General features: G+C 51.3%; 11 protein-coding genes across 11 annotated transcripts; 6 read left to right on the top strand and 5 right to left on the bottom strand.

The window, feature by feature from the left end:
- Window positions 1–120: 120 nt before the first annotated feature.
- N7532_011129 (uncharacterized protein) lies at window positions 121–960 on the bottom strand (the record flags this gene model as incomplete). Its single annotated transcript, XM_056623620.1, has 3 exons — window positions 121–306; window positions 385–434; window positions 486–960. The coding sequence occupies 3 exons, from the start codon at window positions 958–960 to the stop codon at window positions 121–123; spliced, it is 711 nt and encodes a 236-aa protein (XP_056468608.1).
- Window positions 961–1,594: 634 nt separating this feature from the next.
- Window positions 1,595–2,174, top strand: N7532_011128 (actin-binding ADF family protein; the record flags this gene model as incomplete). The annotated part of the gene is made up of 3 exons (XM_056623619.1): window positions 1,595–1,857; window positions 1,947–2,077; window positions 2,149–2,174. 3 exons carry the CDS (start codon window positions 1,595–1,597, stop codon window positions 2,172–2,174), a joined length of 420 nt encoding a protein of 139 aa, XP_056468607.1.
- A 755-nt stretch (window positions 2,175–2,929) lies between these two features.
- On the top strand, window positions 2,930–4,302 carry N7532_011127 (amine oxidase, flavin-containing superfamily; the record flags this gene model as incomplete). The annotated part of the gene is made up of 2 exons (XM_056623618.1): window positions 2,930–3,152; window positions 3,227–4,302. The coding sequence occupies 2 exons, from the start codon at window positions 2,930–2,932 to the stop codon at window positions 4,300–4,302; spliced, it is 1,299 nt and encodes a 432-aa protein (XP_056468606.1).
- A 32-nt stretch (window positions 4,303–4,334) lies between these two features.
- Window positions 4,335–4,579, bottom strand: N7532_011126 (Ankyrin repeat protein; the record flags this gene model as incomplete). The annotated part of the gene is made up of 2 exons (XM_056623617.1): window positions 4,335–4,356; window positions 4,422–4,579. 2 exons carry the CDS (start codon window positions 4,577–4,579, stop codon window positions 4,335–4,337), a joined length of 180 nt encoding a protein of 59 aa, XP_056468605.1.
- An 847-nt stretch (window positions 4,580–5,426) lies between these two features.
- Window positions 5,427–7,292, bottom strand: N7532_011125 (putative MFS transporter; the record flags this gene model as incomplete). Its single annotated transcript, XM_056623616.1, has 4 exons — window positions 5,427–5,712; window positions 5,777–6,838; window positions 6,889–7,051; window positions 7,100–7,292. 4 exons carry the CDS (start codon window positions 7,290–7,292, stop codon window positions 5,427–5,429), a joined length of 1,704 nt encoding a protein of 567 aa, XP_056468604.1.
- A 793-nt stretch (window positions 7,293–8,085) lies between these two features.
- Window positions 8,086–8,580, top strand: N7532_011124 (Hsp20/alpha crystallin family protein; the record flags this gene model as incomplete). The annotated part of the gene is made up of 1 exon (XM_056623615.1): window positions 8,086–8,580. One exon carries the CDS (start codon window positions 8,086–8,088, stop codon window positions 8,578–8,580), a length of 495 nt encoding a protein of 164 aa, XP_056468603.1.
- Window positions 8,581–9,349: 769 nt separating this feature from the next.
- Window positions 9,350–10,391, top strand: N7532_011123 (Restriction endonuclease type I HsdR N-terminal; the record flags this gene model as incomplete). Its single annotated transcript, XM_056623614.1, has 4 exons — window positions 9,350–9,626; window positions 9,683–9,997; window positions 10,050–10,159; window positions 10,221–10,391. 4 exons carry the CDS (start codon window positions 9,350–9,352, stop codon window positions 10,389–10,391), a joined length of 873 nt encoding a protein of 290 aa, XP_056468602.1.
- Window positions 10,392–11,070: 679 nt separating this feature from the next.
- Window positions 11,071–12,123, bottom strand: N7532_011122 (beta-ketoacyl reductase; the record flags this gene model as incomplete). Its single annotated transcript, XM_056623613.1, has 1 exon — window positions 11,071–12,123. One exon carries the CDS (start codon window positions 12,121–12,123, stop codon window positions 11,071–11,073), a length of 1,053 nt encoding a protein of 350 aa, XP_056468601.1.
- Window positions 12,124–12,176: 53 nt separating this feature from the next.
- N7532_011121 (type I iterative polyketide synthase) lies at window positions 12,177–17,864 on the bottom strand (the record flags this gene model as incomplete). The annotated part of the gene is made up of 2 exons (XM_056623612.1): window positions 12,177–17,079; window positions 17,155–17,864. 2 exons carry the CDS (start codon window positions 17,862–17,864, stop codon window positions 12,177–12,179), a joined length of 5,613 nt encoding a protein of 1,870 aa, XP_056468600.1.
- A 466-nt stretch (window positions 17,865–18,330) lies between these two features.
- Window positions 18,331–19,272, top strand: N7532_011120 (DUF341 family oxidoreductase; the record flags this gene model as incomplete). Its single annotated transcript, XM_056623611.1, has 4 exons — window positions 18,331–18,372; window positions 18,432–18,450; window positions 18,512–19,030; window positions 19,106–19,272. The coding sequence occupies 4 exons, from the start codon at window positions 18,331–18,333 to the stop codon at window positions 19,270–19,272; spliced, it is 747 nt and encodes a 248-aa protein (XP_056468599.1).
- An 848-nt stretch (window positions 19,273–20,120) lies between these two features.
- N7532_011119 (uncharacterized protein) lies at window positions 20,121–21,274 on the top strand (the record flags this gene model as incomplete). Its single annotated transcript, XM_056623610.1, has 4 exons — window positions 20,121–20,441; window positions 20,674–20,764; window positions 20,889–20,971; window positions 21,077–21,274. The coding sequence occupies 4 exons, from the start codon at window positions 20,121–20,123 to the stop codon at window positions 21,272–21,274; spliced, it is 693 nt and encodes a 230-aa protein (XP_056468598.1).
- Window positions 21,275–26,558: the final 5,284 nt, after the last annotated feature.

Here is a 26,558-nt window from a genome sequence, read left to right as displayed (position 1 = left end):
TGGCCTCGGAGAAGGCTTCGAAGTGCGATCAGTTCGGCAGGCTAATGCCTCGCATTCCGTTATAGTACCGGCCGTGAACGGCCAGAATGTTCAGCTTCGGTCCGACCTTCGAAACAGCGTCTACAGACGTTTCAGACCACGGTCCTCGAAAACCTGGTTGAAGATGGTCTCTAGGGCGCCAGGCGCGAATTCGACTTCCACAACTTTCAGCATCTTTGCCCACTTGGAGAATGCCTCAAGCATCTCCGGGCCGTGCTGGAAGTTCCGGAGCAACAGCGTTGTGAAAGGGCCAATGCCTTCCTTGGCCTGTGATGCGATCACATTAGTATGATAGTCATGATAGAATGAAGAGAGATATCGAGAACCTACCTGCAGGTTTCTCACACAGAGAGCGACCTCACCCCGAATGGGAGGCTGGTCGGCGCCCTGGGGCGCTGCATATCCGGTGTCCTCCGTGCGGCATCAGATCATCATCAACTTCAAACCAGCGAGGTATCCGGAACGGAAGACATTCGGATTGCGAACGACCCGGCTCAGTTTCAGGCTGTTCTTGTTGACGGTGTTGCCTAGGTTCAAGTAGGTGAGCTCAGCAGGTGCTTGAACCCGTACTGGATCACCCGCCACATCTAGTCCTCCCGCGTTTGACGGTACGGGAACTTGACTTTGAGTAAATCGATCACCTTCTGGGCATCTTCGATGCCCCTCACAATGGTCGATTTCAAACTCGAGAGTTCGACAGAAGTCTCTGAGAACCACATTCTTGCGGAGCGTCCGGAGAAAGAGGGAGTGGCGGCCGTGCTTGTTGAAGACCACTCGCACGTGCGAGTACATCACTGCTGCTGATACGCACTGAATGACTCGGGAAACTTGGTTCAAGCCCATGATGATGGCGTAAGCCTGCGAGGGCTTCTTGCCCTCGGCCAGCTTATCGACCATGGCAGCTGGCAGCTGCACAATCATGATGAAGACCTCCCACATCTCTATAGGCTCATAGCCAGCCTCAATTCAATGCTCGAGATTCACTAACTTGGGCGCAATCCGTGACATTCCAATTGAAGTGAATTCGCTCACAGTTGTTGATTGCAACTCGTCACCCACACCGCGGCCATTCCATCTCAAATACACGGCTTACCACATCAGCGGCAATCGAATATAAACGAGAAACATCACAAATCTCCCCTGGATCAGATTGATTCCTGCCTTCTGGAGTGTGCTCAGACGACCTGAACAGCTCGATAGCAGGCTATACTTCGATCGATCTTTAGTCTACTGAACTACAGACGCTAAAGGCCACGCCCGATCTGCAACGACGCACTCGACTCTGGCAATCCCAGCACCCAGCATTGTCGACTTTGCGAACGCAATTAGACGAGCCCACGCCTCCAGACAACGCGACTTCCGCGACGGATTCACTTTGTTGACATTCTTCATAGATGTAGCGCATGACTAAGCGGCAGCTTCCCCGCGAACCAACAGCAGCCTCCTGATGGATCCACCGGCAGATCACTCCTCTTCTCCTCCATCTCCTCCCTCCCCGGACTTTCTCCTCTCTCCTTCTCTTCCACATCTTCATTCTACTCTCACACACTTTATCATGACACGAGGATTCGCAACCATCACGCCTGAGTGCGAGACCCTCTTTGACGAGGTCAAGGAAACAGACAACCTCGACTACGTCATCTACGAGGCCTCCGCACACGATAAGAAGATCACGGTCGCAGCATCCGGCAAATACAAGGACTACTCTGAGCTCCTGACCCATTTCAAGGACGACACGCCTCGCTATGCTGTCGTCGACTTCAAGTACGACTCGCCCACCGGCGATGGACAGCGAAGCAAGCTGGTCTTCATCACGTGGTAAGTTACGACCTTTCCCCGCATTCCGGGCGATCCCATCATGCGATCAGCGGTGATGACGAGTTGCTAACCGTGAGATTCATGTCTAGGGTTCCGGAGGGAGCCAGTATTCACGACAAATCCTACTACACCGCAAACAAGGACCATCTTTACCGAGCGCTCCTAGATATCAGTCTGCACGTGCAGGCTCACAACCAGGCCGAGCTCGCCCACGCTGCAAGTATGTTACGATTTCTTGGCAACACACCACCACACCACCGCCAACATGATACTGATTATTTTCTTTTCTAGTTTTGAGCCAGTTCAAGGCACTCTAGACGGCGTTTTAACGTTCTTTTTTTATTTTGGAATAATACTCACAGAAATTACAAGCTCAGATATATATTTGAGAATCAATGCCACCAAGGCTTGAAGGCCTAAACATGATCATATTCCTACTTCTTTCAGAACGGCCATCGATGGCCACACAGTCTGTGTAGGGTCGTAGCGAAGATTTTCCCAAGAACAGTGCGAATTGCGTGCGAAAAAGTCCGATAGTAGAGCAGCCATATGACCTACGAGCGACTCATGTTGGAAAATGGTCTGACGTGCTCCAAACGTAGAGGTTCGCCAAGAAATACCGCTTGAATTTGTTGTGTTGTACAGAGGAAACTCAGCTTCCTTGGATACCACTTTATAATTTTTTGTCCTTCACGACCTCTATTGAAATTCACCGTTGACTCGTATTCATTAGGGATCGTAAGTAGCAGTCTACGCCTCGGCCATGGGGACCATTTGGAGCCCACGAGGAGCCGCTTTTCTTCAAAAAGCAACAAAAAAGTCTCAAGTCTTATTGGATTTATACATATCACAAGACATGTGAGTCATTGGGCTGTTGATCTGTACCATACCTTGGGGTATACCATGGAATATTACCTCGCGTGCCAGGTAATGCAAAACGAGCCGAAGTTTCTAGGCACCGTATACTTAAGATCGCTGTAACTCTCTGTCTCAAATTACCACATTTCATCACAATTGTAAGTACTTGGGACGACTTCAAGGATAAACAATGGCCTGCTTCCCGCATAAAGCCATGCTCCTCGGCTTCGCCCTCTTCACCTCACTCGGGCACAGTCAAGTAAAAAAACCTATCATCAAAGATGTCGCCATTATTGGTGGTGGTTCTTCAGGAACATACGCAGCTATCCGGCTCCATGACGAAGGGAAATCCGTCATCTTGGTCGAGAAAGAAATCGCCCTGGGCGGCCACAACAACATCTACATCGACTCAGCCACCAAACAAGCAGTCAACTACGGTGCGGCGTTGACTATTTCGACGACCAGGAACCAATCAGGCAATACTTCGACCGACTAAATGTATCCTATTCAGTAGAAAAGCTATCTGGCTTATACCCGCCCAACGTCACTTTCGTGGACATCGACACCGCACAAGCAACCAACTACACACCCCCAGATATTACAGCCGCACTCCGAGCCTACATTCAACAACTCTCGCAATACCCAAGTCTCGACGAAGGCTATTTCCTTCCAGACCCCGTCCCGGAAGACCTTCTCCTCCCCTTCCAAAAATTCGTCGCGAAATACCCAGATATCGGAAACCTCACCTACACAATCTCCCAATTCGGTCAAGGCCTCGGCGACATCCTCAACCAGCCAACGCTCTACATCTTCAAGATCTTCGGCTTCAACGTCATAAACGCTTTCACATCCGGTGTCATCCTCCCAACAAGTCGAAACAACCACGAAATCTACGATCGAGCGTCAAAGATCCTGGGCCAAGACGTGCTTTACAGAAGTACCGTAATCTCAACCCGGCAAAGAGACAGCAAGGGCATCGAACTCAAGGTCAATACCTTAGACGGAACAAGAATAATAAAAGCAAAGAAACTCCTCATAACCATCCCCCCGAAACTCACCACCCTCATCCCCTTCACCCCAGACCACCGCGAGTCTACCCTCTTCAACGAATTCACCAGTGCAGGCTACTACACAAGCCTCGTTCGCAAAACAAGCCTCCCAGCAAACCTCAGCACCTCATCCGTAGGTCCTGACGCGCCATTCTCCGTCGCACAGTTACCCGGTCCGTACTCCGTCTCTCCCACGTCCGTCGACGGTGTCTTCACAGTGAAATACGGCGCGCAGCATCCTCTCCCGGAGGAGTATGTGCAGGGCGATATATTGGATTTTATTTCCAAGTTGCAAAACAATGGGTTCAGCGGCAATTATTCGGGACGAGCGAATTTGTTACGGTTTAATAGTCATGTTCCCTTTGAGTTGACTATTTCGCCAGGTCGCATTGCTGCGGGGTTTTATAGGGATCTTTATGCGCTGCAGGGGTATCGGAATACTTGGTATACGGGGGCTGCGTTTCATGTTCATGATTCGACGAGGGTTTGGAATTTTACGGAGGCTTTTGTTTTGCCGGGATTGTTGCAGGGGCTTTGAGGGAAGGGCGGACTTGGATCTCATTGCCATGGTTAGTTGCTAAATTTTTGCGGGCTGTTTGCGATTATTTGCTGCAGAGTTGGCCGGCGCGTGTAGGAGCTTAATTTCAGATAACTTACCATAGTGGAATATTGAGGCAGTACGTATTGGTATTGCCTAGTGGTTGTGGTAGACGCTCGTGTTCTTCGTTTAACATCTCCATGGCTGCGATCTGCTCAACTTCCATGGGGCAGATCCATGCCACCTCGTAGGCGTTGTGGTTCAGCCGCAGCGGCATTTTTGGTCGCGCGGGTTGCCACACCCCTTCAAGGGTTCCGATGTTGCTGCTGGCATGGTTTGAAGGCCGTGTACATAATATCACGTTCGAGAGATTCTTGAGAGACCCGACCCTTCACAACAAAGGTTGCGAAAGCGATGCGGCTTGAGTAGAAGGGCATTCTGACTTGTTATTTGGGTGTATCCTGGTACCACTAAGCGCCCGGGTACAGCAACTCATCAACTGGAGTTCAAATGCCGGGGTGTTCAGCTGCGCATCGAGCGAATCAGTCAAGGAACACGTCGAGTCACGTGACTTTATATACATTTAATAGAATCTGAGTCGTTTCATCTTTCAATGATTGTTAGAGAACAAGGGTACAGAAGGGTATTGCGGCCAGAGCCCATTTTCCAATTTGAGCCGGGCTTGGAACCTGAATTATAGAGCTCTGTACCTTATAGAAGCCATCGAAACAGTCGCCCAAGCAGTTTTCTGAACGATCAGCTACAAAATCATCCGGACAGTTACCTACGTAAGGTACCTCCAGGGATGGTGATATCGCCACTCCTAATCTTGTACGGTCGATGAAGCTTCAACAAGTAACCTTCCATCTGCCGGTGTTGGATCAGCCATCAATCTAAAAAAGGGCATAAAGTGGACCCGAAATGGATTGAAAGTGAACTTTGACCCTTATACCTTCCCTTTCCGTACAAGGGCCGGCCATCGGTGCTTTATTAATGCAATGTATTCAGCGGACACCACAGTCTGCTTCCAAGGTATATGATCAGTCGCATATACGAGTAAGATAGCACGGAGAGCTCAGATAATCAAAATTCATTGATATCTACGTAGTGTAATTACCTGTATTTCATCTCTCACGTTCCTCCACTAGCAGTGGCTCCCTCTCGGCCTGACCGCTATCCTCGGGTCTGAACCGTCGACCCGCAAATGTAACAAACCCGACAAGTGCAAGGCCGACTACGAACCCGGCAATTACCAACCCCACATTGATCGGAACCGGGTTCCCTTCAAAAGCGCTGTGAGTAAGTGAGTCTAGCCAGTACTGGGAGAAGTTGACTAGTCCGGACAGGCAAATGATGGTGCCGTAAACCCTACCGAATGTCGCGAAGCCGAATACTTTCGTCGCGTAGTCACTAAACGACAGTTAGAATACTTCATATATGAGTAATTAGAAGGGAAGGGAGGGCGAAGACATACGACATTGCTGAATAATACAGCGGGCGTAGCAGGACGAAGAGTATGACAGTCAAGTAGCCCGCCCATGTGGAAGGGATAGAATTCAAGACACCAGTCATTGTTGTGAGTGCCACGATAAGGCTTAACGTCGCTGGTACACTAAGACGATCGAGCAACACGCCAATAACTGGGGTGAACAGAATACCGCCGATGGGTAGGGCGACATCGAAGAAGTTGTTGATTCGTTCAGCGTCATCGACTGAGCCGATCATGTACTCGTACTGCGCTCGGATGGTTGCAATGAAGTAATTCATGCGCAGCATCTGAATGATGGTCATCAGGGTAATTAAAATAAACCACGGGGACACCATCTGCTTGTGCGCCGGCAGTCCATGTAATATGCCCCAGACTTGGCTTGCCTGCTGCCGATCTTCCTCGCGCTCAGCTCGTTGCTGTCGCTCACCCTCGTCGCCGAGGACACGATTGATATTATCAATGATCTTTTGCCGACGCAGGGCACGTTTACTGCGTACATGTCGTACTTCCCGGTCGGTTTCGATCTCGTAATCAGACTCGTGGGCGTCGCGGCTTGCATCCTCGGCCCTTTCAACCTGATTTTCCAATGTGAGTGCTGAATAATAATCTTGCTTTGGCATGAATGAGAAAAATGCCAGGCAAATCAGCACGGGGACGGCTAGGTAACTGAGGAAAAACTTCTCAGGTGAGAATGTTCGGGCTGATGCTTCGTAGACAAGCCGGTAGATGAGGAAAACCGCGGCTGAGGCATCGAACGAACCCGTCACAAGCGCGACGATAAGACCGGCATGCCGTGGAAAGGCGTTCGCGATTTGGAACGACGGAAGGAAGACAAAAGTTCCGCCGAATGCTAGAAAAATGTTGCCCGCGATGAGTCCATTGAAACCTGGCCAGAGGAATGAGGCTGACATCAATAAGCTTCCGACAGCAAGAAACACGCTGCCAATCACACCGCAAAGTCGCGATCCGTAGTTATCTAGGATCGTCCCAACAGGGAGTGCCGAGACGTTTGCGGTGATGGAGGCAATAGTGAAACATAGATTGAGCCTGTATTTTGTTAGTGAGAGAACCAGATCGACTTACCGAAGTTGAAATACCTCAAGTCCTGCTGAACACAAAGCGTAACCCCTTCTCTAAGCTCGCTATGGGTGCACTGGTCGTGGTACACCCCCTCCTCCACCAGGACCGGCTTCAGCGCGGCATATCCAAATAGAATACCCGACGCGACCCAGCACGCAAGAACTGTGAAAATTACCTGGGCTTGAAGATATTAATACTATGTTCTCATATGGCAGGAATCACACATACCCAATCTTTTCACAGCAGAAACCTCGTATGCAGGCGTTTCTGGCGGTTGTTCTTCAACCGAAGCTGGACGACTACGTGCCGGGAGGACGTCGTAGCTGAGTGTGAGGGCAATAGGCGTAAACTCTTCGGGAATTCCGCTCTGTTGATAACGGTCAATTCCCTCAATAGAGGAGACATGATGAATGAGCGACATTGTGAGTTGTGATGAATAGCGAGGTGGTGGGAAGGGCGATGAAAGGTGAGGTTAAAATGAAGGTTGGCGGAGTGAATAAACAACTCCACCAGCGCTCCACTTTCTGCGATTGATCTTCTCGCCGTTCTGACTAATGGCTGACGTCATCGCAGACCCGAATCAATCTACACAGCAGGACAGAAACACCAAGTACAGCATCAGATGTTGTATTTTGTTCTACACGGCGTATGAGCAGCTTAGAGTAGTACACATTGCGAATTTTTATTTTGATTTCAGCTGATGCCAAAATGAAATCCAGGCTACTGAAATGGTAATTCTTGTCCCATCGAAAAGCTCAGAACGCCGGAGTTGAGCCTGATATTCGAAGATTATTCACATGTAGTTGTAGAAACCATGGCCCACGCTTTCACGTAGTGGTCATTCCTTATCCAATACTATTACTCATCGGATATACCCTCTCACTGAAATGGAAGACCACGCGGTCTGTATGTTTCGGGAAATCACGTGACCCATAGAAAAGCGAAGAAACATCTACAAGAAGCTGGAAGCTGCTGGTGACAGCTCGTAAGCACTTGCACCAACGAGATCCAGATGGTCACTCAAGGAATCATGGAGCGGTATTTGATCCAGGAAAGCATCAAGACGCTGTTTCTGGCCTATAAAAGCCCCCTCGTCCCCTTGCCCTCTCGCATTCTCAGACTCAACTCAAATCTACAAGACTAAGCTCCAAGCTACAAATCTCCAGTGCATCAACTCAGCTCTTTGCCCATCAAACTCTCACAACAACGCCAACATGTCTCTGTTCCGGACCAGCTTCCCTGCCACGAGTGACTTCGCCCCTCTCTTCCGTCTTCTGGACGACTATGACAACCACCGAAGCAACAACAGCCTGCCCACAACACGCAGCTTCGCTCCCAAATTCGATATCCGCGAGAGCAAAGAAGCGTTCCATCTTGACGGTGAACTTCCTGGAATCCCCCAGGAGAACATCGACATTGAATTTACCGATCCGCAGACCCTGGTCGTAAAGGGACGCACTCAGCGCGAATACCACACCACCGAGCCGGGCAGTGAGCAGGCACTGGAAACCATGGAAAAATCCCAGAAGGCTCAGGCTGGACACCGCTACTGGGCCAAGGAGCGTATTGTTGGTGAATTCTCACGCAACTTCTCTTTCCCGAATCCCGTCGATCAGGACAAGGTCAAGGCTAGCCTGAAGAATGGCATTCTGTCTGTCGTGGTGCCTAAGGCCACTGTCCCTGGCACCAAGAAGATTACCATCGAGTGAAGCTCAAATATGAGCATTGCTTCCTGATACTTCTATCAATACTCTTTTCTACCACGATGTTTATGAGAATTTCATACTGGAGCGCTTGCTTTTTGTTAGTTCATTCGTGGGGCTTAAATTGCCATAGTACCCACACAGCTTTCCGATAATACCATGCTCAGATAACAGACTTGTTTAACTTAATCAACAATCAATTTCAATTCTGATTTCTAAAAAGATCCGCAGTAGACTACACACTCTAACTAGCACATTGTCGCCTACCTGCCATGGGAAGTGATCTGCTCATCCTACAGCCACCAGCGCAGCCAGCCATCTAGTCAATCAGCCATTCACGAATTTTTCATTGAAGTAATCGACTTTTGGAGCAAGGAGTATAGTCCCAGCATCAAAGAAGGTAACGCTATCCAATCATAAACCACTTGTACTGACAGTAGAAACTGCCGTGCAAAACTGTGTAAGATACAGTAGCAAATCCAACACTATCTACCTTGTCAGATTTAACTCGCGTGTACCAGAAAGCTTGCCGGGCGATTGAAGGAAGAAACTACATTGGCTCACGTGCTGACTGAGTGGTCGGATTAGCTTTTTCATGGTTGCCGCCCTCATGGGAGATGTCTTGTTGTGCCTTCCCGTCTTCGCCTCGTCGGCTTCTTCTTTTCCGTTGTCCGGCCCCTCAACTCCTCGTCTCCCAGTACCCATCTCACCAATTCCTTCTTCGAATTGCATTCATCTTCAGAATCTGCCTTTCTTTCGCCAGGCCGCCAGCAGTATGTGGATTGGCGGCTACTCCTCTCTGCTTCGCTGCACTGGGGGTCGTGACACGGCTCAAAGAGAAGGAAATGCACCTGTAGATGCCGATCTCCTAGAGTCTGGCCTTTTCCAGACTTCAGACTTCTGGGATCCCTACTTCCGCGAGCACAAAACTCTCATCCCAACAAACCTGATGGTCGAAGAAGTCATGTCAATCTTTCGGCTCACCAGAGACCCCGACGAGAAGCCATGGATGTCTCCCAAAGTGAATGACCTCGAGATGGACGTGATGATGCGTGATTTTGCTCCACTGAGACATAAGTTTCCAGGTTGATGCTGACAATTTTTCCAGTCAGCGCTATGTCGAGGATCAAAGACGGCATCACAAACGGCCCAACACGAGCATTGTTGTGCGAGCTTATCTTCAACGTCTGGGACACTCTGCTCGACCGTCAAATGACGCGATGCGCCTTATCGCTTCGTCAACAGTTGTTTATTGCGGTCGTTCCACCCTCCAACGATCACAATCTTCACAAAATCGTCGCTTACGCTGATTTTGTGCTGGATCACCCATCCCTGGAACAATGGGACAAATGTGTTATTCTGATGAAAGCCGAATCTGAGGGGGAGAGGAAGCAGACGAATGCTGATCTCTTGAAATTCATGGGTAGGCCTGAACCCTTTCCTTGTTTGCTTCGGTACTGAGTTGAGCCTTATAGGCTGCGTTCTTTCCGAGCGCCAGGCTCGAGGAAAAGAGGCTGCTCCAGTCTATGGTGTCGGCTTCGACGGACTGCACTTCGATTTCCACCAGATCAGCCTTGATCGATGCGTGAGTCCACATCCCCCCCATTCATTTAGCACAGCCTCCATACTCATCGGAGTTCTGTTAGTGGTCCACGAAAACCCTCGAGGCTGCGGGCGGTCACTCTCCAGAGGTCCTCAACTTGCTCGGACATATCATCATGGAAGCGATTATCAGGCCTTCGAGCCAAACGCATGATACAGATCCGGAGGAATCAGCTAGAATTGATACTTGCACTGTGAACCTGGTTGCACCTTGAATGCTTCGTTTCTTGTGTGTTAGTGTATTTTCTCTTTTGTTAGCATTTCTCAGTACCCGCCGGCCGCATTTCTTATTTTCCCAGTGACCATGCGGCTTTACTATTTCTCTTTTCCCTGATAGGGGGCTTCTTCTTTTGCAGCCGCTGGATGTGCACGATACCTGCTGGCGATTTATTCTTTATCTTCGCAGCAGCCCTCCAATCTTGGAGAGCGATATTCAATTCACTATTGCCTTCCCCCGAATAATACTATCCATGTGTAGGTTTCAGAAATTTCTTCTTTCAGTTCTCCTGTAGAAAAATCAGCGAATACGTTATGCTGAGTTTTTAAAACTAGATCTTGACCAACTTGGCTATGCATAGAGCCGCGCCAAGAATGCCAAGACGCCAAGATATCTCCGCTATAGCGGACCGTACTCGATATCATTGTTGAAATTAGAACTATCACATGCCCATAATCCTGAAAACCTAGGACTCGGAATGATATATTGAAGACCAGATTGAAATGAAAAAAGGAAAATGTTTCTATTCCTAGGTATTCTCATAAATATGCAAAGAAATGAAATGAAAAATGCAGGATCAAAACTGGCGTAAAAAGCACATAGCCCACATATCCAACAGATTAAAAAATTTCATACAAGGAAACAGAAGAAAAATTCACAAGCCCAGACAAACTTAATTAAGCCTGCGACTTATTAAGAATTATTTCCGCCAGCGCCATCAAAGACCCACTAGACAGAAGTTCCAAAACTTGGACATTGGCATTCGCCTCACGGGCAATCCAGTTACGTATCTCGATCGCAACCAGCGAATCCAGTCCCAGTGAGGCAACGGTAATAGAAGGATCCATATCCTCAATGGAGATGACAAGGACCTGCGCCAGCTTAGCCGCAAGGGCCTCGTAACAGATTTGCAGCGCCTCTTCCTTGGACGGGGCGGAGGCGAGCTGTGTGTTAAGCGGCACGGAGGGGCCGTTCGCAAGACCGCCGGATGAACCGTGTCGCTCCTTTGCGGCTTCGTACAGGATACTGAACTTGGCGTCCTGCGCCCAGAAGTGGTCCAGTGTACTGCCGAGCTCGAGACCGGTGATGCAGTGGCCGCCGCAGGATTTCGTCAGGTCGCCTGTGATGGCGGCGGCGAAGAGAGCGAGGACTTCGGCTTCGTCCATGCCGTCTGTGCCAATGTTTTTCAGGACTTCTTGCTGGCGCTTGCTGTCGACTTCGGCGAGGTAGCCGACGTCGCGGACGGCGGTTAGGTCGATTGAGGTTCCCGGGAGGCCTTGCGAACGGCGGTATTCCATGAAGGCGTCGAGGAAGACGTTGGCGGCGGCGTAGGCGGCTTGGCCTCTGTTGCCGATCGTGCCGGCGACGGAGGAGAGGGCGACAAAGAAGTCCAGTGGCGAATCGGAGAGGACGTCGTGGAGGTTCCAGGCTCCTTCGACCTTACTTTCGACGACGGCTTGAAAGTCTTCCAGCGACATTCTTTCGAAGAGAATATCCCGGAGAACCATGGCTCCGTGAACGACACCGCGAACCGGGGGGAGGTCCTTCATCTCTTCCTTGACTAGTTTCTCGACTGATTCACGGCTGCTGACGTCGCAGGGCTTGACAGTGATGAGGGTGCCGTCGACAGCCAGCTCATCGATCAAATCTTGCACCTTGTCGTTGACGGATGCGCTTCGCGACACCAGAACAATGTTTCTGGCGCCCTTGGAAGACATCCACTTGGCCATGCTTCGGCCCAGACCACCAGTGCCACCAATGAGAATGTAGGAGGCGTCGGCTCTCAGAATGTGAGATCCGGTCTTGGATGCGACAGCCTAGAAAAGTCAGTGATCACCGATCTTAGAACAAAAAGACAATGTGGAAGAAAAAATACCTTGACTTGGTCCTCGGGGTGAGGAACAACAACGATCTTACCCATCGCCTTACCAGTCTGCAGAGTACGGAAAGCAGTCTCCAGTTCAGAGATGCGGTACATAGTAACAGGCAAGATAGGGTTAACAGCACCCTTACCCATAAGCCCAGTAACGTCTTCCAGAAGACGCTTCATGAGCTTAGGCTTGCGGGCCGCAACCTTGGTCAGATCGACCGAGGAGAAGGAGACGTTGTACTCGAATGGCAGCATGTCCAGACGGGTGTTCTTCGTGATATCAGCCTTACCAATCTCAACGAAGCGACCGAACGGAGCAAGGCACTCCCAGGTCTCGCGGAGCAGGTCACCCGCCAGAGAGTTGACCACCACATCCACACCCTCGCCGTTCGTGGCTCGCTTGATACCACGACCGAAAGATATATCACGGCTGTAGAGGATGTGGTCCTCCGGAATACCGTATTGGGTCATGAGGAACTGTTTCTTCTCGACGCTGCCGACAGTGACGAATATCTCTGCTCCGATCATCTGCGCCAGCATGATGGCGGCCTGTCCAACACCACCGGCACCGGCGTGGATTAGGATTCGCTCGTCCTCTTGCAGTCGGCCGAGGTCGAAGAGTGCGTAGTAGGCAGTCGCGAAGACGACGGGGACGGTCGCGGCAACCTCGAATGACATGTTGTCGGGGATAATGGCGGCGCTGGTAGCTGGACAGCGGGCGTAGGTCGAGTAGGCACCCAGTGGCAGAGCCATGACGCGCTGGCCGACCTTCAGGTGCTGGACGTTCTTGCCAACGGCAGAAACGACACCACTGCACTCGATACCAATGTATGGCTGAGCCAGTTGGCCCATGGTGACGACGATATCCTTGAAGTTGAGACCAGTGGCCTTGACCTCGATCTCGATGTCATTGTCAGGCAGCTCGGGGACCTCATCGTCAGTGAAGTACAGGGTGTCGAGTGCACCAAGGTTGCCGATCTGCAGCTTGAAGCGACGGCTGGGCTGTTGGAATGGCTGGGACGAGATGGTCAACTCGTGAGTTTCGTTGTGAACGAAGGCGTTGGTAGCGGTGTCATCCATGGCACGCGGCACAAGAAGCTCGGAGCCATTGGCCTTGAACTCAAAGTCATCGACAGCTTTCGTGCCATTGGTGGGCCAAAGAGCCTTCATGGCAGCAAGGATGGGAGTGGATGACTTCTCGAGGTTCTCCGTCTCAAGTCCGAGTGTAGCAACCTTGGCGAGGGTCTCGGAACGCAGACTGCGGATCAGGCCGACGATCATCTGAGCGTCAGGGTTGTCCAGACGGTAGACCCAAAGCAGGTGGGAAGCACTGAGCAGAGTCTTCTTAATGTTCTCAAAGACCTCCAGGGTAAGACCGCGCAGCGACTTGTTGCCGGTCTGGAGAACAACGACGTGCTTCTCGGTAGCATCAATGTCTTCCAGAGCGGAGATTGTCGGGTGCCAAGCAGTTGTCTCCTTGGTGAGAGCCTCGCTCAGCTTGTCGGCATTGCCGTCGAACTTGCCGAACTGCGTGATCAAGACATCGGTCTGATGCAGAATCCCGTTTCCATTGATAGTGACCTTGTCATCGGGGCTGAGAGGAGTAAGGGCTCCGTTTGTGGCACCATTGGTGACACCGTTTGTCACAGCGTCGCCATTGGGCTCTAGAGCATGGCCGTTAGGCGTCTTCGCCTCGCCATTGACGGGGCTCTCAAGGCTAGCCAGTGGCTGCCACTCGAACTTGTAGCAGAGATCGCGAGATTGGCCAGATCCAAGAGAGCCAGCCTCCTTGAGAGGAGTCATGATCAAGCCTTCCATGTTGATCAGAACATCGTTCGAGTGGATAGGAGTTACCCACAAGTCGAACTTGGTCGGTTCAGGAGACGGCTGGCTGGGGCCTCCGATACACCAAGCCTTGGCGTATTCTCCGGGGTTGGAAGGAATCTCGTTGCTAATGGTCAAGTTCTTGATGAGAGTCGGCATGTACAGCGTATCAAGCTCCATGCGACCCTTTCCAAGAATAGGCCAGACAAGGTGCAGCAGAGCATCCAGAAAGGTTGGATGGATGGACAGAGGCACCTCGTAGTTCTTGGGCATCAGGCTCTTGGTGTCTCGGACGTACAGATCGGCACAGCAGTGACGGGGGTCAGAGAAGCAGTTCTCGAGTCCTTGGAACGGGGCACCGTAGCCGGCTCCGACGTCTGACAGAACCTGGTACATGTTCTGAACATCGATTCTGTAAGTGGCAGCTTCCTTGACCTTTTCGGTCTGAGTACGGAAGAACTTCTCCTCGGTTTCGGCAACATTCGACACGGAGGTCTGCTGCTTCTTGTTGGCACGAACCCGGACAATACCCGAGCAGTGCTCTGTCCAACCACGCTTCACAGACCAGGAGTGGATGCGGAATTGATCCCAGATGTCGGAGTGACCACGGGTACCCTCAGCGTACGGGCGGAGCGAAATGGAAGTCTCAGCATAGGCATCGTCAGTCAGGACAAGGGCGGCCCCAACGGACACCTCCCGGAATTCGAACTGGGTGAATGGGATCTCCTTCTGCGCAGCACGTCGGCGGGCAGCTTCAATAGCCATAGCAAGGTAGCCAGCCATCGGGTACACGTTCATGCCCTGCATCTTGTGGTCCCGAAGCCAGGGGATGTCATCAAGACGGACGATGTTACGCCATGTGGGCTCCAAGTCATTTGAGTACATGGCCTGGGCCCCGAGAACGTCATTGCGAACACCATCCCTCTTGGTGTGCTTGTCAGCAATGCGAGACTCGTGCCAGTAGCGAGTCGAGTGTTGCCAGGGGTAGCGGGGCAGATCTCTCAGGAAGGATCGGTTCTGACCACCACTGTTGGGGAAGTTGATGCCGGTGATATTGAGAGAGGCGCCACGGACGTAGGCGGCACCAGCGGCATCCAGAACAGACTGAGCAGGCTCGACGTTGCGAACAACAGTAGGAGCATAGCCAATCTTGGAAGCCACGGGGCCCAAGTTCTTCAGGGTGTCCAGGATAGGACCCTTCAGAGCAGAGTGAGGACCAACCTCAATGAGCAGGTTAGGACGGCTCTCCTCGTCAGCACACATCTTACCCAGGGCATCAGAGAACAGAACGGAAGAAGTCAAGTTCTGAACCCAGTAAGCAGGACCCAGGTCGGAAGGCTGAGCAATCTCGCCAGTGACGGAAGAGAAGAAGGTGGCTGTAGAGGTGGATGAGGGCTGGATCGACTCAATGGCGGAAAGATAGGCATCGGCGACGTTCTTCATGTGGTTGGAGTGGTAGGCCACATCAATCTTGAGACGGCGGTTGAAAAGCGCCTTCTCTTGCAGAACAGGCTCGAGCTCGTCAATGGCGGACACATCACCAGAGACTGTCACACTGGAAGGGCTGTTGACACAGGCAATAGTAGCATAGCTGCTGAGGGTCTTCAACATCGGAGTGACGGCCTCGGGACCAGCACCAATGGCAATCATGGTACCGTGAAGATCGGGGAAGGTCTTCTTCAGCAACTGGGTCATCTGGCCACGGCGGTACGAAAGAGCCATCGCTCCTTCCAGGTCATAGATGCCGGCCGCATAAGCCGCACCGATTTCACCAGAACTGTGTCCAACCACAGCGTCAGGGCGCATATCCCAGGAGTGCAGCAGATCCGTGAGCGCGATCTGGAGTGCGGTACAGGCCGGCTGGCTCAGGCGTGGCGAGTTTATCTGGGACTCCGCAGCATCCTTCTGAAGCTCCTCGAGCAGCGAGAACTCCGCTCCAAGGCCGCGAAGGCACTCATCGGCCCGCTCAATAGCAGACTTGAACACAGGGTAGTCGGCCATGAGGGGAATACCCATCTGAGCCCACTGGGCACCTTGACCAGTGAAGACCCAAGAGACGGTCGGCGTACCCAGCACCCGAACGGGGTTGCTCTTCAACTGTGCCAGACGGATACCAAGCTCATCGAGTGTTGTGGCTGACACCGCAACACGGTAGGACAGGTGAGACAGTTTGCTTCCCAAAGTGTAGGCAAAGTTCCCGAAAAGAGAATTCTCAAACACCTCCGGTCTTTGTTCGAAATAAACTCCAAAATCGCTGATTCTAGTCTTGAGGGAATCTTTATCGTTTGCGGAGATCAGGAAAAGTCGACGCTTAGGGTCTCCGTCGGCTTCGGCGTCGTCGGCGGGTTGAGTGGGAGGCGGCGGCTTTTGCAGTACCACATGGGCATTGGCACCTCCAAAGCCGTAATTGGAGACACTGATATATTTCTTGCCTCGCGGCCAGGGCCGTGTCGAGTTCACGACCTTCATATTCCATTCATTGAGGGGGATGTTCGGGTTCGGCTTCTTGAAGTCGGCGTTTGGCAGCAGCAGTCCGTTGTCAAGAATCATAGCCGCCTTAATAATTGAAGCGATACCACTGGCACCTTCCAGATGGCCAATATTGGACTTGACTGAACCAATGTAGAGAGGGTTCCTGGCTGTTCGGTTCTGACCGAGGGCCGCATGAACGGCCGTGGCCTCAATGGGGTCTCCGGCCTTGGTACCAGTACCGTGCATCTCTGCGAACCCGCATTCATCCGGGTTGAGGTTGGCCTCACTGTATACGCGACGGATCAGGTCCTCCTGTGCCTGACCGTTAGGCAGTGTGATACCCTTTGTTCGCCCATCTTGGTTGACACCGGTATTAGCAATTATAGCCCGAATGGGGTCTTTATCGCGAAGGGCGGCGGAAAGAGGCTTGAGGAGGACCACGCCGGCACCCTCGCCACGCGCGAAGCCGGATTTCGCACGCTCTTCGAAGGCATATGTTTTGCCGTCGTCGTTAAACAGTCTAAAAGAAAATAAGATACTTAATTTCCGATTCGCGTTTTCTTTTTCCTGTTCCGGTATTTCGGAGTATACTCACTGTGACATGGACATGGAAACGAAATAATCAGGTAGGATGTTCAATCGGCATCCACCGACCAGGGCCTCCTTGGATTCGCCACTGCGCAAGCTCTGGACGGCATAGTGAAGGGCCACAAGCGACGACGAGCAGGCCGTGTCGACGGTTAAACTCGGACCGGAGAGATCGAAGAAGTAGGAGATACGGTTGGACTGGAGGGAAGGCGCATTGCCGGTGGCCTGATACATAGGGGTGGTTTCAATGTCTCGCAGGTTGCGCAGCTCATAATCGGCGAAGTTGCCACCGACGAAGACGCCGACATTACGGCCGGCGAGGGACTCTTTGGGAATGCCTGCACTCTCCAAAGCTTCGTAGGAGGTCTCGAGCAGCAGTCGCTGCTGGGGGTCCATGGAGATGGCCTCCTGGACGGTAACATTGAAGAAGGGGGCGTCGAATCGGGAGACATCCTGGTCGAGAAAGTATCCGCCGACGGGATTTGTGGTGCCGGACTTGGAGGGATTGGGATGGTGATAGGCGCCGGCATCGAAGCGGTCTTTGGGGATGGGACACCACCCACTGCGGCCGCGCGTGCACAGCTCCCATAAGTCGCCGGGCGACGACACCTGGCCGGAGAGGCGACAAGCGTACCCGATGATGGCGATGGGCTCGCGCGCGTCGTTGCCATTGACCCCATTAACCCCGTCCGGGGCACCGGCGTCGGGACTATTCATGGTGGTGAGGAGCTGTGGTAGGAGGAAGGGGAGCAGGAGGGGTCTGGGGACAGCGACCGACGGGACTCACGCATTAAATATTGGAATAAATCCCGGACGCGATGGCAGGCGTGGCGCCAACTGGAAAGATCAGCAGCGCTCCTCTTTTTTGCGCCGAGGCGATGAGTGTATTGGGTAACTTCTTGTGCAGCCCTGGAAACCCGCTTGGGGTTAGACACAAATTCAGGTCCGTTTCGAAGGACCCACGCTGGTGCCGCTGCAACCCACACGAGCTTGAGACGCCCATCCATGCCAGGGACTCGCAGACCACCTCCTGAATGGCCGTGGATCCAGGTACTGCCGATCACATGTGTTTCGGAGGGAATTGCTGATTTATGAGGCCCCGGGGCGCTGCTTCTCTCACTTTTTCCTTTGCGATAACTGTACCACCTCGACCCATCGACCATCTCCAGGTCTAGACGCCAGCATGAAATTTCTCTGCTTGCACGGTGCCATTGGCAACATTGAGGTAAGAACCCTCATGGACAGGATCATGATCATGGCATCGTATACTGACTGTGTTGGTAGAACATCAGCATTCAACTATGTATGCGCTCCCGGCTGGCTCTATACTTTGCCACCAACATCTACTAACAACTCATGACCAGCACCCCTCCAGAAGGACCTGGAACGCGACCATTCTGCCTCTTTCCACTACATCAATGCGCCCGTCAAGATCATCCCGCCCCCGGGCTTCGAGGAGTACTTTGGAGTCGGTCCGCACTACCGCTGGGCCGACGATGGCGGTGCCGCCGAGGATTCTATGATCAGTCGGGTGCGCCAAATTCCCGTGGGCCAAAACCCCGAAGACGTGATGCGCGACCTGGTCGGCGAGCGTGATGTCGTCTGGCTCAACTACAAAGGCGTCATGGACTATCTCTACGAAACGCTCGAGGAACACCCCGACATTGGCGGCATTCTCGGCTACAGTGAAGGCGCCGCTATGGCCGCCACCTTCATCCTGGACGAGCAGAAGCGCTTCGAGGAAGAGGGCCGCGAACGCCGCATCAAGTGCGCCATGTTCTTCACCGGGTGGCCCCCGATGTCACCAGAAAGGGGGGTTCTCTTGGCCGACGAGGTCGAAGATCTTGTTGACGTCCCCACTCTCCACGTCGTCGGCGCAAATGGTACTATTGGCTCCCGGATCGCGTCCACCTTGTTGTCTTGGCCTTGATCTGACTAACTCCCCTTCTCCTGAGTAGATCCCTTCCGCCACGGTGCATATGCTCTATACAATGTCTGCGACCCGGACACGGCCACCTTTTTCGATACGGGCAAGGGACACACCATCCCGCGCTCGGGATTGGTGATTGACGAGATGGCCAATGCAGTCCGAGACCTCGTCGAGAAGTCTCACGGGGAGGAGTGAGTTTACGTGATTCGAGGCACTCGAGTAATCGGAAGGAAACCCGCTGGGCGGGTTCCCTCTCATACTTTCATTCTCCGACTCTATTTTCTCTTTTGTCCTTTTTACTTCTCTTCTGTGACTACTACTAGGGGGTTCGGGTGTATGGGATGTTATATTTATTTTTCTCTTGTTGCATTTATTGAATGGAATTTGCATGACGGATTTTGTCATACAGCACACCGATGGCGATCATGCGTCAAACCACACTTGGCAACTTTTTTTCCACGTAGCCTCCGATTGACTAAACCTAACCGTGGACACTTGGTGACACGCCCCCTCCCCATTAATTCAAGGTCCATCGCGTACCTGAGTTTCATCCCTTTTCTTAGAGTTCACATGTCTATCTTCTCCATTGCGCCGAAATTCGCGATCGATCGGCGGAGTCAGCGGTCACGATAAGCTGAGGCAAGCCCCACCGTTGGCACCGAACCCTGCTGCGAGCCACTGAAGACGGGGCCTGTCGATCCCAATCTCCAGATCTAGCTCGGCCTGTCGCACATCACGGCCAATATCGCCTGGGCATGATTATCGATAATATCCATCCCATCCCTGCAACTACGACCATCCTGCGCCATGTGATAGCTCATCTCTGAGGGGTCTGGCGCACGCTGCGAGGGAGGGGGCAAAAACCGTTTCGTCCTCTCACATATTAAGCCCAAACCCGAAACGAAGCAGACCAGGAAAAAAAAAAGAAACTCAGAAGTTCGAACTAGAGAGACACGGGAAACCCCCGATTCCACCCTTCTGTCTCTTACCACCCCCACCATTTCAATTGTTCCACGGTTGACACCCAATCGTTCGCGCCCGTCATGCGATTTCAGAACCTCGTGTTGGCTCTCAGCGTCCTGGCCCACGCGCAACCCACGCCGCCCGAGCAGTGCGCCACAGGAGTGCACGCCATCCTGATCCGGGGCCAGGGACCCGGCGATCACTTGAATGTGATGGTTTCAGTCCAGAATCTGGTGTTGCAGCTCATTCCTGGCTCGACCTGCGTTGCCCTGCCCTACAAGCATGGTTTGGACGATCATCGACGGGCTGCCGGCGACGGAGCATATTTGATGCAGCAATATATCCGACAATACATTGCGGATTGTCCTAACTCGAAGATCTTCCTGCATGGATACTCCTTGGTACGTCTTCCACGGTCGGACACTCCGTTTCAATCCATTCCTTCTCGAAGACCCCCCCAGTCCCCATCCTGCACCCTGCACCCTGTCTCCCCGTAAAATGCACTCCATACGGACCCCTCCGTTCCTCTGCACGTCGCCACCGGAATCGGCAACCCCCTTACGTACTCGGAACTTCCGTCTGTGGGTATTTTTTCCATGTCAATCCACTTGCTGACACAAGGCCTCTCCACAGGGAGGGATCGTGTTGATGGATGGCCTATGTGGAACCAGTTCGTCGTGGCTTTACCCGGTGACGGCACTAGAACCAATGTATAACACCAGCGGTAAGTTGAGTGATTCCAGAAGATCCGGATCCACGATCGAAAAGTCAGAGGGAAATTGGGAAAATGGTAAAAGAAAAAAGGAAAAAAGGAACCAATCAGCATGCCTAAACCTCATCTCTGCTAGTGATTGCCGCTGTCTCCTACGGGGAGGAGACATTCCTCCCGCAGATGCCCTGGAATATCGGGACTTGCACGAATGGAACGGGGGTAAGCAAATCATCCTTCCGTGAGCCCTCTCCGAAAGGAAATCGGAGAAATCAACTCCACGGTTCCAGATGCTAATACCGGCGACAACTGGGTTCCCCTTTTTAGCTGTATCCACGCATTCACCCCGAATGGTGTTTTCCGTACATGCACTCGCTGCGCAGCTATTGTGACATTGGCGACGTCGAGTGTTGCCTCAGCGATCCGCCCGGGAACAATCTGCCGCATTTTCTGTATATCTGGAAATACAATATGGATGTGATAGATTTTATCAAGCGGCGGTTGAACGAGACGCGAAACCAATAATTCGTTTTCTTTTTCTGTTTTATTACTTGTCGAATGGTATTCCTTTTTCTCAACATGGTTGTATTTGCCGTCACCTTGCTGTTCCCCTTTTTTTTTTTTTTTTTTTTCTTCTTTCTTTTTCTTTCTAGCGGGCAGACTCAGCTGAAAACTGGCGTGAATGAATGTGGACATCCCAGCCAAATCAACTCGAACTCCCACTATCGGAGAACACATTGCCACAGCGAGGGCGGGTCTGGAAATAGGGTTTGGGTTTTAACTCAGCACAGGTGGAGCCGCAGTCCCTGCCTAACCCGCTTCAGGAGGGACCCTAACTCTTAAAGCGGTGACTAAGAGTACCCGACAGGCCAGCCCAAACTTTAGTTGAACCCCTAGTGTAGAGCTGTGGAGTCGAACTGATTGGCGCACGCGGTCGGCGTGGAGTTGACACTAATTCTCAGACGGCTGGGAAATGTTAGTCCTGTCCCCCAGAGTCGCCATGATTCGCGCCGCGCTTGCCCTGTGCGGACTTGCTATTGGGATCGGCTTGCCTCGTGTCTTTTACGTCCATTTTTTTCTCGGTATTCACGTCGGAGCACGTCACTGGTTTTGCCGGGATTTGGTTGGCTGACTCCAGTCCGCATAGTTATTCCCGATAGCCTTTCCGCATGGCAATCACCGCGATCGAAGGAATTGTCGAATCTAGTGGCGCGCTAGTTGGAGGGGCCTTGTTTGTTCCACGATTGGATTTATTATTTATTTGTCTGAATTTCATAATCGCCGGCTTATTTCCGCAAGAGCTTCGGCCGACGGTTCAATGACGCAGTTCCTAGGCTTAGTGTCGCGCTTAGGGCGAGGGGAAGGGTACTTTCGACAGGATCAACAATTACCCGACCTCAGACCGGGCGCTATTGATTGCTAGTACTGCATATCATTGCAGCAACTAGGAGATACCTTGGGGATTCTCAGACACATCAACTTCAAAATCGTTTGATGTGGTAGCTGTTCTTAGCGACCGAAAAGTTCGACGGTCGGAACCTTCCATAATTCAGAGCACTGGACCCGGGGGTTGACAGCGATTGTTTCCAGGTTTTCGTTTGCATATTTTTGCGATGAAACCACAAGGAGGGGAAAGCTTAATTGCGCCGTTGGGTCCCAAATCTGCAGTCTATCACCTCTCACCATCCGAAGTTACTGCCAGCAAATAATCAGGCTAAATCCCGGGGTAGCCTATTAGCGATAGACTTTGGTCTGTTCCAGCCAGATGACAGAGGAGCCTCAACCACGTTCAGAAATCAGACTGAATATTCATCTCGACTGAATTATGTGCCCTTCTCCCCAATTACCGAGCAGCATGCAATCCAGATCTCGCTACCTTTTCCTTTGTTAGATCCGATTTCAATCCCATTCCAGTATCCAGAGCGAATCTGGTCGACCTTGAAGATACCATATTGGTGGTTATCTACTCCGCCCATGAAACACGCCCGCAACAACCGTTGATTATCTCTCCAGCCTCAAAAATGAGACCTCGGCAACAGTTCCAATACTGCAAGCAATCTGGATCGCCCGTTTTTCCGACGATCAACCCTCTCGTCGCCTTCACGCCACCCCGCAAAATCGGTCAGACCATGGCGCTCATCTAGGTAGAGAGTGGCTCGGATCAAGGCACGGGTGATCTCCCTCGGCTGTAACCCTCGCTGGACCTGACCTGAACCTTAACAACGGTCGCTCCCGGATCATCTCTTACTCCTTTCGTCTGTGGGCTTGAGAGGCCTGAACTTCGGCGCCGGTCGGCATTGTACATCGGGATGGAGGCCGTAGGACTCCGACAATGGTGGGACACTGCCGTACTACATAATCTACTTCCGGTGGAGATAAAATCTCCCCTGTGAGCTAGACTTTGCCCTGGAGATGTGGTAACTATAGAGAAACACGTCGGGCATCGATAAAATCTTTCCTAGTGCAGTCCGAGCTAAAGGATTTGGAGCGATGGTTCGTCGTCAGCGATGTAGTCGCATTCAGATGAACGTGGTAGGAAGAAGATTTTCTCTAGTCGACGAGTCTAGATCAACTCTCCACCTTTGAAGATTTTTTACTCGTTGGATGTTTCAGCCCTGTGTGATGCATCAACTTCCTAGATGGGAGTGACGGTTTCGGAGAAACAAGGGTTCTTCTTCGGCGTTGTAACGTCTATATTATGAGATTATTCTATTTGAAATACGGTCACCGTGCCCTTTTGCATGTGAAGCTCCGATCCAGAAGATAAGATGGCTGTAGGAAGTTCCCTCCGGCAGGTGTTGTGGTTTTGCAATGTGGTTGGTGGGATGGAGGCGGATGAGTGTAAGCGATGTGCTCTAGGCTTTTTTTTTTTTTTTTTTTTTTGGGTCAGGTGAGACATCGTTAGCTTCACATCAAGCCCTATCTAGATTCGAGTCCGGTTGCAATCTAGATAACCAGTATTTATTCTGTTGGCCACTCATATCCTGTCGTACCTTCTCGACATGTGGACATAGCTCTGTAGCCGAGCCTGTTATGTAGTATGATGTTCGTCATCATCTGCCTTCGAATTTTGTTGTCAAATGAGTCATGTAAGTTGCAATCGCAGGTCAAAGCAAGCACACGCATATACACCCCACGCCGTTCCAAAAAAAAAAAAAAAAAAGATCTGCGTTCGCTTCGGCGGTGCTCTTCCGTATTTTTATCGTATTCACCTGTCCTGACATGCGCAAGTCCGTACAGGAGAGGTCTATGCTAAGGATTGACGCTAGCTAAAGTTGTTTCTGGTCAAACCAGAAGCTTGCGCTATTTAAAACATAGTGTTTTCAATTAACCGGTAGATGAATGAATCAATAGGGAATTGTTTCATTAGGCTGCTGCTTAGTTTCATGCTGTTCGTCTGCTGTTTGAATCAGTTTAACACTAGGATCTATCGTCATTTCTCCATTAGTGTACACGATACTAGTCTTTTACCTGTTTTACCTTTTTGATATATCAAATAGGCTGCCGGAAATTTCTGTTTGATATTGCATAGGGATAGATGGTGATATTGGATAAGTAACCTCAACATTGGAAAGCATTACCTTCATGCAAGGTGTTTTGAGTAAATTTGATGGGCTTTGTCATGGTGGTCGAGTGCCAATCTAACCCAGAGCCAAGACACCACTCAATTAGAGAAGTTGTCCTCGTGTACGAAGTAGATCATCCTTAGCTGATCAAGTAGGTGACTTTGAATTATAACCGGGTAGATGATATGGTAGATGACTTGGCGAGCGATCATGTAGCAGAGTTAAACAGAAGGTCGTTCAGTTGATGCAGCGTGAGCTGACGATCAGTCGCGTGTTGGAAGGTGACGTTGCTTAACTGGTCCGAGGGGCGATGACGGATGTGAGAGATAAGTGAAGGGAATAAGTCGAGGACCGATTAAGGATGTGTGGGTGACTGCCTTGCATACCTCAGCTGAGATGAGCGATTGCTGCGCTCTAACATGCCCCATATTACGAATACTAATCTAACGTGAATATGGTAATGGGCAGGTTTTTGTATAATCCGTGTTTTCATAGTACCTGCGAATGCTGAATCCTCTGAATATTATGGTAGGCAGCATGGCCTAGCAAATAATTGTATAAAATAGAGTGGGCAATTCCGCGAGCCACCTTTGCCATACCGTCTCCCATGGAAGTGTACCTTGGGCTAGTATCATGGATAAGCAGGGACGAGCAGTAGACCATGCGGGGGTACGAAAAGTCGGCAGACTAGAACACCTCATTTATCAGTGGACAGGACATTGCACGTCCTGACAGAAAATTTAAAGATAACCTAAGCTTGAAGAAACTCTCTCAAACAGGTGCTGTGGTTTCGCACCGTGGCCGAGATTGAAAGACTGCTGGGAAGACAAAAAGTTAAGGGCTAACCAAGCACTGTACACTTCAAGGAAATAGGAATTGAACCTTCAACAGTAAGGCATAATGATAGATTGACCAGGCCTGGAAGGCTGCTATGGAGAAAGACTATTAGTGGGCCAGATGGCTGAGCGATCCAAGCTTGCTTCTTCAGGCCGTGAGACGTTTCGTGCTCCTCTATTTCGGCTTGAGAGATGCGTTTCGAGAATCCGTCGGCTAGATCAGTTAGTAAAGAGCCTTCTTTGTCGTTCGCCGTCACAACTTGAGGTACTTGAAATGTTGGCTCTTCTTTCTTCCCAACTTGCGAGTTCTTCCTCCGGGCAGGATCGGACTCTAGTTCTTGAAGTGGACCGAGGCGTGCTGCAGCAGCAAGTAGCGCTCGATTCACAGGTCGTATGTAATATTGTCGTGATCAATCTTTATCGCAATATATTGCGATGGCAGGTTTCCGGGCTTCATGATGAAAGCATCCAGAGGTCGAAGCTGGTAGTCTGCGGCTATGACTTGGCCAATCCGGATATACGTAGGGGGGTCGCCAGACCAGTGTGCAGTTTAGAAAAGGTTGCTGCGTATTCTTCTTGGTCGACGTACTGATCATGCTCCTCATAATCGTGGTCAAGATCGATACGGTAGGAAGTATTGTGTACATTGATGTAACAGCAAGCAAACACCTGGCAGGTTCAGCAAGCGGAATTGAAGAACAGCAGCAGCTCGGACTCGTTTCGAGCCATCAAATGTCTGTATGCGGGTTCCCTTTCAGCACATTTCAATATCGCCTTTCGAATCAAAGACACTTGCGACGCTCGTCCTCTCCCTGGTATGGGACGGCGTCAGGTCTAGAGCCCGCGAGATCATACTGCCGATCATGTTGACACGATCGGGTCAGCAACCGACATTGGACCGGTTCTTGAGGCATTTGCGAAAACACTGATAAAATCTCTGTAAACGTCGCTTCCACTTGGTGCTGGATGACAAGAGTGTGGGCTTACCATGATTTTATGACCCAGCTGGTAGAGATCGAAATCTCCCCCATCAGTACATATTCCATAGGCTGTCGGTAAGCTCTTGCCATCTATATTCTGTGTCTTGGCCAGTCTTATCTCTCGTTGATCAACCACACACACCTGTGGTGGCCGATGCCAAACTTCAAAAATAGGAATCCTGGAGTGTCTTTGCTCCCAATGAACAATATTCTGCTGCAATTGAGTCGTTGCAATCTCCCACTGAGCCGGAGAGACGGGCTATAATGCGGATGAGTACCACTCAGAATGAGACACGAAAATGGAGAGAGTGGAACTCGACTTACCCATGTAGGCATCGAGAGGGATGCTTCCTGCTCCAAGTTGTTCGAGCTCTTTGGCTTCACGGATTGATGATGTGAATACCTGTTCGGAACCACGCGAGTGAGC

The sequence above is a fragment of the Penicillium argentinense genome (assembly GCF_028826775.1).
Source record: "Penicillium argentinense strain IBT 30761 chromosome Unknown utg000011l_segment0_segment0, whole genome shotgun sequence".
In the NCBI taxonomy this organism is placed as follows: domain Eukaryota; kingdom Fungi; phylum Ascomycota; class Eurotiomycetes; order Eurotiales; family Aspergillaceae; genus Penicillium; species Penicillium argentinense.
Note: the sequence above shows the minus strand (reverse complement) of the source record. Positions and strands in the feature narration are given on the sequence as shown.